Genomic DNA, 13,597 nt, shown 5'->3' on the forward strand with positions numbered 1-13,597 from the left:
GATTGCTCTCGAGAGACGCTTTTCAAACCATCTACGTGTATTCTGATTTAATCGAGTCTCAAGTAGTGGGAGATGCTCAAGCGAACTTACTTCGGATGCTTGTTCCTCGTGGTCAGCCCGGGAACATGATCACAGAAGAGGTCAAGGTGCCCTCCTACCATAGACTCCGTACAACTGTGTTTTCATACGTGGCGATCAATATAAGGGGAGACACAGGTCAATTGATACCATTTGCTTCTGGAGCCGTACGCGTGACCCTGCATTTTCGGCGTCGTGATATTCTATAACAACATGTTATTACCTATGAACCACCGATATTACCCATATGGACGACATGTTGTACCCTATAGGCAGCACGGTAAAGGAGGAGACATTAGTATCTACGGAGGAACACACCCTTATGGTCAAGGGGGCAACGGCTTAGGTGGAATGTTTCGGTCCTTGTTCCGTTCAGCAACTCCCTTTCTCAAAACAACAGCAAAAAAAGTGGGAAAACGAATGCTCGATACTGGATTGGAAACGGGAATGCAACTTGTCCAAGACGTGATCAATGGTCAACCTTTAAAGAAAGCTGCCAAGACAAGAGCGAAAGCTGCTGGAAAAAATTTACTCACAGGGGTCATTGATGACATTACACAGCAAGGTCGAGGAAAAAGAGTATATAAGCGCGCGTATACGTCAAAGCGGCACAGTGAAGGACAGACCAAGAAAAGGAGAACATCTCGTTCAACGTTCAAGACTATTTTTGATTAAAGATGGCATCAGCTCACCCTCTCTCAGCCCCTGGTGCGAATTCAAGTTTACAATTGTTTGATGTACCTGTGACAGATGTGTCGATTGTTAGCAGCAAATGGATCGATTACGAACCGGTTCAAACGGGAACTAATCCCATCGAGTTTGTCATCAAACCGTTAGCTGACTACATTGACATTAACAAGACAGAGCTGCGATTGGTAGTAAAGATTACCAAACAAGATGGATCGCCCACAGGGGATGGTAAGAAGTACACTCTGGTCAACAACGCCCTTCATTCCATCATCAAACAGTTTACCATCAAGATCAACGAAACGCTGGTAACAGAACAGTCAGACACTCAAGCATACAATGCTTACATCAAGACCTTATTGAACTTTACGGAACAGGCCAAGAAATCGTACTTAACCAAAGCTCTGTATTACAAAGACACTGCTGGACACATGAATGAAGTAGATAATACAGCAGAAAGTAATGAGGGTCTGAATAGAAGAGCCACATTTACTAACAACGGCGCAGAAGTTGGGTTGGTCGGAGTACCTCTTTGTGACGTGTTTAATATTGACAAGTTGTTGCTTGACGGTTTGGAGATCAAAGTCAAAGTGGATCTGAACAACGATGCTTTTGTTCTCATGGCTGGGGAGACTCCAAACAACTGCAAACTAAAGGTCATGTCGAGTACGCTTCGCATACGCACAGTGCGTGTTGCAGACAGTGTGAAACTAGAACATGTACAGATCATGCAAGGTCACAAAGGGAGCGCAGCGCTACCAGCCATCTATACCCTAACCAGAACCCCTACGCAGGCAAGGATCATCCCTCAAGGAGTCTTAAATCACACTGAGACAGATCTATTCCACGGTTTCATTCCTCAGTGCATCATTTTTGGGCTCGTGCGAAACGATGCCTTCAACGGAAACCTTGCAAGAAATCCTTTCAACTTTGAGCTGTTTGACCTGCAAGACATTCGGCTGACTGTAAATGGAGAAGAAATGCCTTATTCTGCGCTGGATCTGACGGGTGGAAAAAAGATCGATGGTTACAACACGCTGTTTTCAGGAAGTGGAGACATGAATTGTGGGCACGGGATTGACATTGATAGAGTGGATTGGGAGAACGGATACGGTTTGTTCCGTTTTGATTTGACACCGGCAGGAAGTGGACATCCCGATCATCTGATACCTCATCGAACGGGTAACGTGAACCTGTACCTGAAATTTGGAACTCAGACGAACTCAGTTCTGAATTTAATTGTGTACGCAGAATTTCAGAATCAGTTGGAAATTGATCGCAATCGTCGCGTGGTCTACGATTTGACACAAGGCTCTTAGTTCATCGTCATGCATACGACCCAAGAACTATGGCAAGCCTGTCTTTCTGACCCTGTGTTAGCACCTCTGATGCAAGGCGTATTTCCAAGGGATAGGCTACCTGTCATCAACACCTACCCAGCCGGACTCATCGCGAATACGGACCCTCATGACCAACCTGGGACACATTGGGTGGCTATGTACTTTGAATCGCCTCGTGAAAGTGAATTCTTTGACAGCTACGGATTTCCTCCTGAAACTTACAACATGGATACCTACATTCTACGGGAAGTTACCTATTATAACGACAAACCACTGCAAGGACTGAACTCGGATGTTTGTGGAGATTATTGTCTGTTTTATCTCATTCGGCGAGCACGGAATGTTGATATGAACACTGTTCAAGCTAAATTTAAACGATATGATTCTCAGTGGAACGATGCACAAGTTGAACGGAGTGTACACGCTTATTTTAATTCAGTCATGTATCGTCAAGTTAATGATTGCTTTCAACAAGGTTGTAAGTCATTTCGCTGTGTCCATAAGCAATAAAATCATGTTGAAAAGTAAACAAAATGTTGCTGTTTTTGTGTGTATTTGCTAGTAAAAGGGGTGGGAATTCTATCTCGTGTACACAAATCGTTGAAGCTTCGTCTTGTGAACATGTCTCAATTCAAGTGCCCCAGCAGTATTATCATTTCTGGCCCCAGCCAATGCGGAAAAACAACATTTACGCGCCAAATACTTCAACACGCAGATTGTTTATTTGAACGCCCCATTCGCAAGATCGTGTATTGCTACGGTCAATGGCAAGATTGTTTTAAGGAATTGGTAAAGGAAGTCACGTTTATGGAGGGTATTCCCGACGACATTCCCGCCTTATTTCCACCCCCTCATCGTCCTGGTCTGCTCGTGTTAGATGACCTCATGAGAAACTGTAGCGATGACGAGCGCATTTTGGATTTGTTCACCAAAGTGTCCCATCATTGTGACGTCACCTGCATTTATTTGACACAAAACCTTTTCCCCCCAGGAAAGTTTTCCCGGAGCATTTCTCTTAATGCTCATTACATCATTGCTTTTAACAATCCTCGAGATACTTTGGGGTTGAGGACACTGGCACAACAGGCGTTTTCTGGGCGCGTTCCGTTTGTGTGGGAGAGTTTTCAAGACGCTACATCACAACCATTTGGATACTTAATGATGGATTTACATCCACGAACCCCGGACATTCAACGATTGCGAACAAGGATCTTCCCAGAGTCACATTCATATCCCATTGTTTACGTTGATAAGAAAATCTATAAAACCGATGAACCCTTTCCGGTAGATTTCATTTAACGCCATGGCTTTGCAATTGTTGCACCGCGAGGAGACAGTAAACAATCAAAGTGGTGGTGACATGACTTTGCGTTCTAGAAAGATTTCAAAAGCTACCGAGAGAAGAAAACAAGAACTCGTCAAGGCTTCCAAAGTCAATCAACATTTACCGTTTCTCTGCACTTGTTTTACAAGCAGAGGGAAACAGCGGAAAGAGATGATATCTCACGCTAGTAAGGGACAAATAGAAGCCATCAGTGAAGTCGCCCTTAATCTACTTAAAGGGAACATTATGGTTCCAAGTTCATCATTTAAACGCTTGAAACCACACAAGTCGAAACTCCTGTATTTGACTCGCAAGACACCTAGTCTGAAGAAGAAAAAAGAAGTTCTCAATCAGCAAGGAGGATTCCTGCCAGCTCTCGCCTCTTTGATTGCACCGTTCGCTTTGGATTTATTGGGTAAAGTGCTAAAATGAAACACGTACAAAAGATGATGTTGGTTCCAGAGCATTTATTGCAAAGCCTTGAGACAGAACATCGCTTAACCTCACCTCCGCAACTCACGACCTTGACGCGCTTGGATCAAGACATGAAACATATCACGGATTCTACTTTGCCCGCAGATCAAAAAGTGGCCTTATTGGATCAACTATTACAACGGTACCAAGGTTTGTCAAAACAAATGAAGAGCGAAACGAAGACGAAACCTGTAGGGACAGCGACAACAACTCCAAATGCGCCCACTCCAAACCATTCTCCAACGATATCCGAGGTACAACCCAAAAAGACAGCACACAGGAAACTTCCAACCACACCCGTTGGTCCATCCAAAATTCCTGTCAGGATAGAAACACCACCTTCTCCTATCGAAAAGGACACAGATCCCTGGATCTTTGAAACGCCCCCAGATTCCACGGAGAAGAGAGTTATTAAAAGGTCCTACAGGGCGAGAACACCTATGGTTGCCCGATTAAGGAGTAATACAAAGTGGGAACCTTACTGAACAATAATGATACAGTGTACTCCAGTGAATTACATTTTTTTTTTTCATCTCTCATTTACACGTGTGTTATTTATTGTTGCTCTAAACGCATTAAAATAGTGCACGCATAATAGAACACTATGATGCAGCGAATGCAAGTGAATTACATTTTTTTCATCTCTCATTTACGCGTGTTATTTATTGTTGCTCTAAACGCGTTGAAATAGTGCATGCATAATAGAACACTAATGATGCAGCGAATGCAAGTGAATTACAACATTTTTTCTTCTCTTATTTGCGCGTGTGTGATATATTTTCGCTCAAAAAGCGTTGAAACAGTGCATGCATAATAGAACACTAATGATGCAGCGAATGCAAGTGAATTACAAAGAGAACTACTCTCACAAATATCACATTGTGATAAGCGTTCTCTGTTAATTCAGTAAAACGCTTGAAATGTTTGTTGGTGTGTATTTATTGACTTAACAACTATAATCTTTGTTGTACATAGGGTGCGTTTTCAAAACAACTTTTTTTCGGATTAAGGTTTGTTTAAAGAGAACTATCTCTCGCAAATATCACATTGTGATAAGCGTTCTCTGTTAATTCAGTAAAACGTTTGAAACGTTTGTTGATGTGTTTTTATTGACTTAACGATAGCCTTCTGCAAATAAAATTCGTTCGAGTTAGTCCGGTCTCGAATGTTTCATATTCTGTACGTCTGAACAGAACTGCATTATCAGAGTCACAGTATTTATTTAAGCGCAACGCAACATGTTTGTTTTAAGGTTACGATAGTCAAATAGTCGAAGAACAATCATTTTATATCAACTTGTCACTAGAGTATCTTTTAATAAAGCGTTTGAAATGTATATTGTTGTTTGCTCACTGCGTCAAATATTGTGAAAAGTATTTTGAAATACGATATGAAACCAACTCCCGCTTCACCATACCACAGTATAAAACGCCTCTCAAAATCCAAAGGTTGTTTTCAAGCGTTTTCAGAAAAGGTTTTATTCAAATCTGTTGAGTAGGCTTTCTTTGTGTCTGTGCACTGAAGGATGTCTTTGTGTATTCTTACATAAAAAAGATTGCATTTACCCGTGTTTCATTCAAGCGCGAGGTTGAAAAACTTTCCTTAAAAAAGGTTGTAACAACGGAGTTCACGTTTGTTCAAAAAGCGTGAAAGAGTTTAGAATGCTCCTCTTTTCCACACAAAACAACTTTTTTTCTTCTATATTCTTCCTTCTTCACGCTTCGATCGCCTCTATGCAAATTTAGTTTAAAAAAGAACAAAGCGTTTGTGGACTTGTCCAGGCGTGTAAAGCCTTTTGTGTATGTGTTTTAAAATTCTGTTTGACTCGCTTCAAAACAATAGGGTTCTCACTTCACTTTGTAGGTACGTGACCCCAAGCCCAGAAAGTTAATGTATACTGACGTCAGCGGTGCCTCATTGGCCTGTGATGACATCACCTTGACCTCATTGGCTCCCTGTCTTTCCCATTGTTCTTTTCGCTATATATTTGCGTTACCACCCGGATGGCTGGGTGGAAACAGAACACAGGCACAGCAAACACATCTCGCTTACTTTCTCAATAAAAGAAACCTTCATGTACGTTGGTGACTAGCATCTCATTAACCTAACCCTAATTTATGCGACGACCTGGGATGCACGTGTTGTTTCAGGTGTTAGGGTTAGGTTACAACCGACATTGCGTCATGCCCCAACTTGCCCCTAATTTATGCACGCCCCCTTCTTTCACGTGTTAGGGTTAAAACCGACACATTGCGTCATGCCCCAACATGCCCCTAATTTATGCACGCCCCCTTCTTTTGTCTTTTGATCGATGACGTCATTTGATGACTACCTGTCAAATCTGGTCTGAATGATCCCATACAACTACTCCCATGCGTGACTTTGACGGTTACAAGACACGTAAACAAATTCCTAAAATTCATCCCGGTAAACCTGTCTGATATCGTCCATATAAACACTTCATTCCTTTTACCGGGCCAGCCCGTCTAACAGGGCTGGCTCGCCTCTTATAAATTAAACAGGCCCTAAAAGAGGAAGAAATTATCATGCTGCACGTGCGGCACGCATTTTTGTAAGGTATTTCTCTCTCGTACTCATCAAAACACAAAATGACCAATTTTCGGGTTTTGACGACAACATGGACAACAAACAGTGAATCTTTTGTTCTTTCTCTTTTTTTCAAATCCGTTGGTACGATTTTGGTTATCGAATACTTCGCCTATCTTATACAACATAAACAAGATGGAAACGCCTTGAAACACTTAGCACTTAGGATAGCTCAAGCTAATAGTTTGAAGTAACGTTTTCGTCGCCGTAGCCTTCTTGGTTTCTTGATATTTTGTCACATTCGGCGTAGCATAATTGAAATAATCACTTTGAAAACAACAGTGAATTAAATGAATAAAGTCCCACTGAGTATATAAATAGCATTTCTTCAGTACTCGGATGAGTGGCCTAGCGCCATTTGCAACAGACTGGTCACATGACTGATAGTTGGTGAGCTTGAAGCTTTATAAATTCCAGAAATGTAGAGGTCATGTTTGACCTACTCAGAATACAAACTTTGAGAGAGAAACCACCTTTAAGGTAAAGATTTCATGATCAGTAAAATACTTGAAAATTCCATACTATCGTTTATGAACGAAAAGCTTTTGTTCTCCAGGTTAATTTTCCATAATTAAGCGTCAAAAACGGAGCTCAGATTCTTAATGTTACCAAGGGTCAATTAAGTGAGAGCAAATGTGGAAATTTTAAGACTTTAAATCTCGATTCAAAGCTTTAAAAGCAGTTTGAAAGGTTAAAAAAAAAAACCAGAATTGGCATGAGATCAGCAGACTCCTGTAAGACTATGTAAAAGAGGTCATGTGACAAACTGTTGCAAAAGGCCCATTCTATACTTCGTTGTCTGTCAGTGGTAAATGTGACGAGAGAGAAAATAAACAATGTAGGAGAAGACTAAGAGAGATTAAGCAAGACGTTTAAGCTTCTTTAGTCTGTTAACTAGATATATTGAGTGAGACAAGTCGAAGAGTGAATTAGCATGCTTTTGTGACACACAACTGTCTACTGTTTGCCGAAAATGTCCTGCTTAAACTCTCTATAGATGCGAATTTGTTTTTTTTTAAGGCTGTTTATGATGGGAAACAAGAAAGTTCCTTACTGTGTACTTCCCGCAATGACGCGGTTTTACAACAGATGGACCTTAGAAAACAAAACAGTTAATAGGCCATTTTACAGTGGTATAATCGGTAACCTGGCTATTACATGGCAGTGAAGTTGGAGTGAAGCTTGCTATGATACAGACCTCACTTTTATACACATGATTACAAGGCTTAGGGGAATCAATGCATGGATTTGTATGAGTTAATTTATTCCCTGGAGCCTCACAGTGATGCCTTTTGTTTCAATGAGACTGAATTTTCATATATCGAAAGTGGGTTACTGCGTTGCCGCAATGCTAACTAATCTGAGATCTACATAAGAAATGCAGAAACTCCAGCCTCTCTTTCATATGGTGGCCAGGATCTGAAGCGCATAACTTTTCTTAAATGAGTCAAAAAATCAAAAGAGGAATTATTGAACAACTGAGTGTGAGCAATAAAATTATATTAAAGGTAATGATGACAGCAGTGGTACTTTTTCATACTTTTTATAGTTCAACAATAATTTTAATAAAAGATGTTTGTTGGTACACTTTTTGTACACTTTCAGTTTGCTAGATTTGTTTGTTTGTTAATGAATCGTGAAGGAACACTAAATATAGGCTGCCCTGGCGTGCAAGTAGTTTCTTAGGCGTCATAGCAAGCATTTATAAAAGCGCACAAATAGAGGGGAAATGTGATCCTGAAAGTGATAAAGGCCAATGCAAATCAGGAGAAATTCTTTTTTCAGTCTTTCCGACGCGAAAAATTGGATCAGTTAAGTTTCACGAGTAATTTAAGAATTATTCGAGAAGATATGAATACCAAAAAAGCATTAATATCGAAACGAGGAAAGTAAAGGCGCAATATATTACTACATCCCTTAAGACCCCTTACCTTATTAGTTTTAGAGGAAAACAAAGGTGTGAGGTAATGACCAGATTAGAAATAATTTTGGAGGGGTAGTTTCCAAAGAAACTGTGGTTGTAGCGTCGGTGGGGAAGTACTATACAGAAATTTGGTTTTATCAACGGAGTTGGTAATATAAATTGGCCACCGAACGCTCGAAACTTCAGCTTTTAGAATCTCAGTACGGTGGCCAATTTTCATTATCAACTCCGTTGATAAAACCAAATTTTAGAAATAATTTTGTCTCACATTTCACCCTCCTTTGTTGCATATCTTTTAAAAAACAAAAAGACAAAAGACTAACGATAAAACGGAGAAAAAACAGAGATAGTGAAAACGTTTAAACGCAGCCGATTTCGGGGCCGATCTTTCATCCGCTGTGATGTTTGGTTTCGGAGTCCGTTTGTTTACAAGGGAAGAGGGGGAAGCCTTCGTTCAATAAGGAGCTCGAGTGAGAATATCGGGCGCCGAGTGTTTCTCTTTTCAAATCCACCTTCGGGGTACTACTTGAAACGGGGTCCACTTAACCCTTGCTAATATTACGGAGTCCGTTAGTTATTGTAGGATCCGGGTTCTGTATTCGGACTCCGTTTGTTTTGATCGGCCTCGGGTACTCAGGAACCCAATATGATCCATTTCTACGGTTTGTACACTTGCCAGGGGCCGCAGAATTTTTAAGGCATGTGTGCGTCAGGGACCGCAAAATGTCTGCGGCATGCGTGCTCGACAGGGGCCACAGAATTTCGGCGGCACGTGAGCTTGGCATGGGACCCAGAATTTCTGCAGCATGTGTGCTTGCCAGGGGCCACAGAATTTCTCCAGCATGTGTGCTTGACAGGGGCCGCATAATTTTTGAGGCATGTGTGCTTGACAGGAGCTGCAGAATTTCTGCGACATGTGTCCTTTTCGGGTAATTTTAGTAGAGTAGTGGGTAATTTCTTTGCAGCTGCCATATTTCAATATGTGGCAGTTAATTTTATTTGATTTAGAAAAAAAGTGAATGATATTTTGCAACAATTCTGCAAGAATTTAGTATTTAAAGTGAATTATTGAAGAGATGCAATAAAAAGCGTGCCATCTAGCATTACCATTAGGCTGATTTAGCAACAAAACGGGAACGTCAGTGGCGACGTCGCGCGCAGCAAAACTACCAATGAGAATTTAGAATAGAGAAGAAAAGAGTGGAGTCTATTCTATTCTGAATTTTCATTGGTGTTTTTTCTGCGCGCGCCGTCGCCACTGACGTTCCCGTTCTGTTGCTAAATCAGCCTATTTTATCTCAGAAAGGGCGTAACTGTGCTCTGCAGTGGGTTACTAGTGTTTCGGACATTGTTAAGAAGGTCCTTTTAACTGTAACCTCAATTTTTAGCCAAAACATTCTGTTCAATATTTTGGGAAAATACACCATTTTCAGATCTTAAATTGCTATTCCTTTTGCATAAGAAAAAGCTCTAAAATGCTGTTTTCTTGCTGAATGATGCACACAGCTAAGGTGAACAGGTCTTATTTTCACGGAAAAATGTTTGGAAGGTGTTTTTAATTGCTCTCCCGAGACTCCTTGAAACTTACAAATATGCTGTAGGTCGTGGATGTGAAGCGCTCAACGAAGACTAATAAATCTCCTGCTAGAAACTCTTGTTTATTGTTCATTATTTATTGTTCATTATTTCTGTCGATCTAGTTATGTGATAATTGCACTGATCCAGTGAAAATATATTTGAGTTGCACAGTAATTATTGAAACTGTGATTGTTTCAGGAGTTTAGGCCTACCAATTTTTTTCAAAATCGGGGACAAATTGTTTGGATACCCAATATAAAACAGTCAGGTAAAAAAAGGTCGTAAATACTCTCAGTTTTATCAGAAATAATACACAAACACTAGTGACAAACACAGTAATTTTTTTTTGAGTAATTAGAGTAGAGTAATTTACTCAGACTTTTAATTTTTCCTTAGAATAATTTTTCACAGCACTCGTCGCATTAAGTCTTTCTTTCCTTACAAGGACAGACTTAGGGCCGTGGCCAAATGGCTAAGGTCTTATGTAGAGGTGCCTGTTGAGACTGCAATGATTTTTGTATCGGTAAAACTAAAAGACGATTGCATGACAGAAAAACTGAGCATTATTAATATATTCCTGATAAAGTTAGATAAAAAGTTAAAGGAAATCAAGAGAAAATGAGGGGACAGAGAAGGAGGCTCCCGGTCCAGCCCTTGGGATATGTCAAGTCCACGAAAGTTATTTTTAGACGAGCGGAAGTCTTCCGAGACGTCCGCATGCAGGCCAACCTCGGTCCGATGTTTGAAAGAAAATATATATTCATCAGCCTTCCACGTGCGCCATCATTTTCTCTTTTCACTAAGAACCTGAGAGCGAAGCAAGACTGCATGCGGACGTCTCGGAAGACAGACTTCCCCTAGAACAAAGACTTCCGCTCGTCTAAAAATAACTTTCGTGGACATAACATATCCCGGCCAACGCCTTGAGCCTCCCTCTCTGTCCCCTCATTTTTTCTTGAGGAAATTGAATCACAACCTGGACTATTTGTTTCTTTACATATCAGTTTGTGTTGATAACACAATGATGAATGTTCCTATTAAATTTATACATATATATGCACAGTCAAACATCGATTATTCGGACGTTAATTGTCACGATTTTTTTCTGGTCAAAATTTGTTCGTGAATATTAATTAATAAGGATGAAAAATGCTACTTAAAAGCGTGTGTCAACCTTGCTTTTATTGTTGCTACTTAACAGCACTTTCCTTCTGAAACTCATTGCTAGAGGTAAAGTGCTGCAGATAATATGAAATTCTGACTCCGAGCTGTTTTGTCGCTTAGTGAAGTTCTATGCTATATTTACTAGTTCAGCCTTTGCATCGATTTATTGCGATCTTCTCTCAGTCGTTACATTTATTCGACAATAAATTTCGGGGTTTTTTCTCCTTGTTTGGTCGTGACGAGGCATAATTTAGATTTCTCTTTCATGACACTGCAAATAACACAGTAATTCTCTTTTCCCGCGTTCCAGGCCCATTTTCATTGCGGGGTAAGAGGGAGTCTCGGAACAGGACTACTGACAACCAAGAAAAAATGAGGGGACAGAGAGGGAGGCTCAAGGCGTTGGCCGGGATATGTTATGTCCACGAAAGTTATTTTTAGACGAGCGGAAGTCTTTGTTCTAGGGGAAGTCTGTCTTCCGAGACGTCCGCATGCAGTCTTGCTTCGCTCTCAGGTTCTTAGTGAAAAGAGAAAATGATGGCGCACATGGAAGGCTGATGAATATATATTTTCTTTCAAACATCGGACCGAGGTTGGCCTGCATGCGGACGTCTCGGAAGACTTCCGCTCGTCTAAAAATAACTTTCGTGGACTTGACATATCCCAAGGGCTGGACCGGGAGCCTCCTTCTCTGTCCCCTCATTTTCTCTTGTGACAACCAGGTTTGAGGCTGCTTCGGACTTCAAGCTATGCATGCTGAATTTATCGAGATCCTCAACAAAGGGCTTGATATGACTGTTAAACTCCTTTCGAACCCTAGACGACGAAATGCCTAGTGACGCATGACCTAACTTTGCGTCTCATGAGAGGGCTGTTCGAGCTGGACTCTTCGAAGCACTTGAGCAACCTCGCAGTAATCGATACTGGACATTTGCCTGATTTAGCTAATAAGATCGTGGGACCCTCTCGATATTGATCATGTTTGTTCTTGGAAATGTACGTAGGCTCGTTGTCGCAAAACAGAACTATGTCCTGAAGCACTGTCATTATACTCATCGCGTAGCCTTGCTACGAGCTCCAAACTAAGGGGTTCTTTAGGTTGGACTGAATGGACAAGCTTACGTCTGGCGCCCTCGAGACATGACTTAACGATAGGATGGTCTGAAGCAATGCAATCTGAAGCAATCTGATGACCCCATCAGATCGAATACACGGCAGCCTCGAGCACGGAAATGCCCGTTCCCCTCTCCATGGCGGATATGCAAAGTTCAGTTACAAAAAGAGCCACGTGGAGCGGATGCGCCGGAACAACTGGGACGCCGGTTTTGGACATAGCCCACCAAAGCCATTTATTCCAGCTGGAAACATATTTTGAAACTGTGGAAGTGGACGTGGAGCAGAGTTGAAGCTCCATCAAGTCAGACGTCAACCTACCGAGGTGCACATCACGAAGCAGACTGGGATCGGACCAAACGCATGCGCCGTTTATGAATGCAGTTGCGCAGTTCAATCTGAATCCCCTGCCTGCTCAATGCTCTCTAAATTCAAGTTATTGTCCCGGGACCAGCTTGCTGAGGTGGTACGTAGGGCAGCTGTAAAATCTTGCTGATTAGATCCAATGCCTACTTCTGTGGTTCTTCAGGTCCTCGATGTTGTGTCACCGGTGCTCGCATCGATGATCAAGTTATCCTTTGAATCAGGGCAATTTGCAGAGAGATGTGGTTTGGACATTGCTTATAAGAACTTCCGGCCCGTTAATAACCTGCTTTATGTTTCCAAATTATCTGAAAGAGCCGCCGCTGACCAGCTGATGGACCACACGATGGTTCATGTTCATTTTGTGCTCCAGTCGGCGTATAAGAAACATCACAGTACTGTGTCTGCGCTGCTTAAAGTTAAAAACGACATCTTAATGAATATAGACGGATAGAAGGCCACCCTTCTGATCCTACTGGATCTTAGCGCAGCGTTTGACACCATGTGGCATGAAAGGCTGAGATTGAGGTTTGGTGAGAGTGGAAATGCACTTGACTAGTTTGCATCTAACTTGTCTGATAGAACGCACCGTGTGAGAGTTAATGGTGGCATATCGGGCATCTTTCCACTCAAACAAGGCATCTCACAGGGCTCCTGTCTACGCCCGCTTTTCTTTACGGTTTACACTAGCAAGCTATTTAAGATAAATGGACGCCACCTTCCTAGTATCCATTGTTTTGCCGATGACACGCAACTGTACCTAGCGTTTAGTCCTAACACCCCAGATGACACTGAAGAAGAGGTACATGCTATGCGTGACAGTATCGCGGACTTGAGAAACTGGATGATAAACGATCGGTTGTTATTGAACTATGATAAGACAGAGTTTCTACTTCTAGGTACTGGACAGCAGTTAGACTGATTGATATCAGAAATATTAGAGTC

The 13,597-nt window shown here is 41.6% G+C and overlaps 1 protein-coding gene across 1 annotated transcript; it reads left to right on the forward strand.

Moving 5' to 3' along the window:
* The first annotated feature begins 755 nt into the window (after window positions 1–755).
* LOC138001434 (uncharacterized protein F54H12.2-like) lies at window positions 756–2,084 on the forward strand. The gene has a single exon (XM_068848062.1). It carries the CDS (start codon window positions 756–758, stop codon window positions 2,082–2,084), a length of 1,329 nt encoding a protein of 442 aa, XP_068704163.1.
* Window positions 2,085–13,597: the final 11,513 nt, after the last annotated feature.

Source organism: Montipora foliosa, chromosome 4, assembly GCF_036669935.1.
Source record: "Montipora foliosa isolate CH-2021 chromosome 4, ASM3666993v2, whole genome shotgun sequence".
Taxonomy (NCBI): Eukaryota; Metazoa; Cnidaria; class Anthozoa; order Scleractinia; family Acroporidae; genus Montipora; species Montipora foliosa.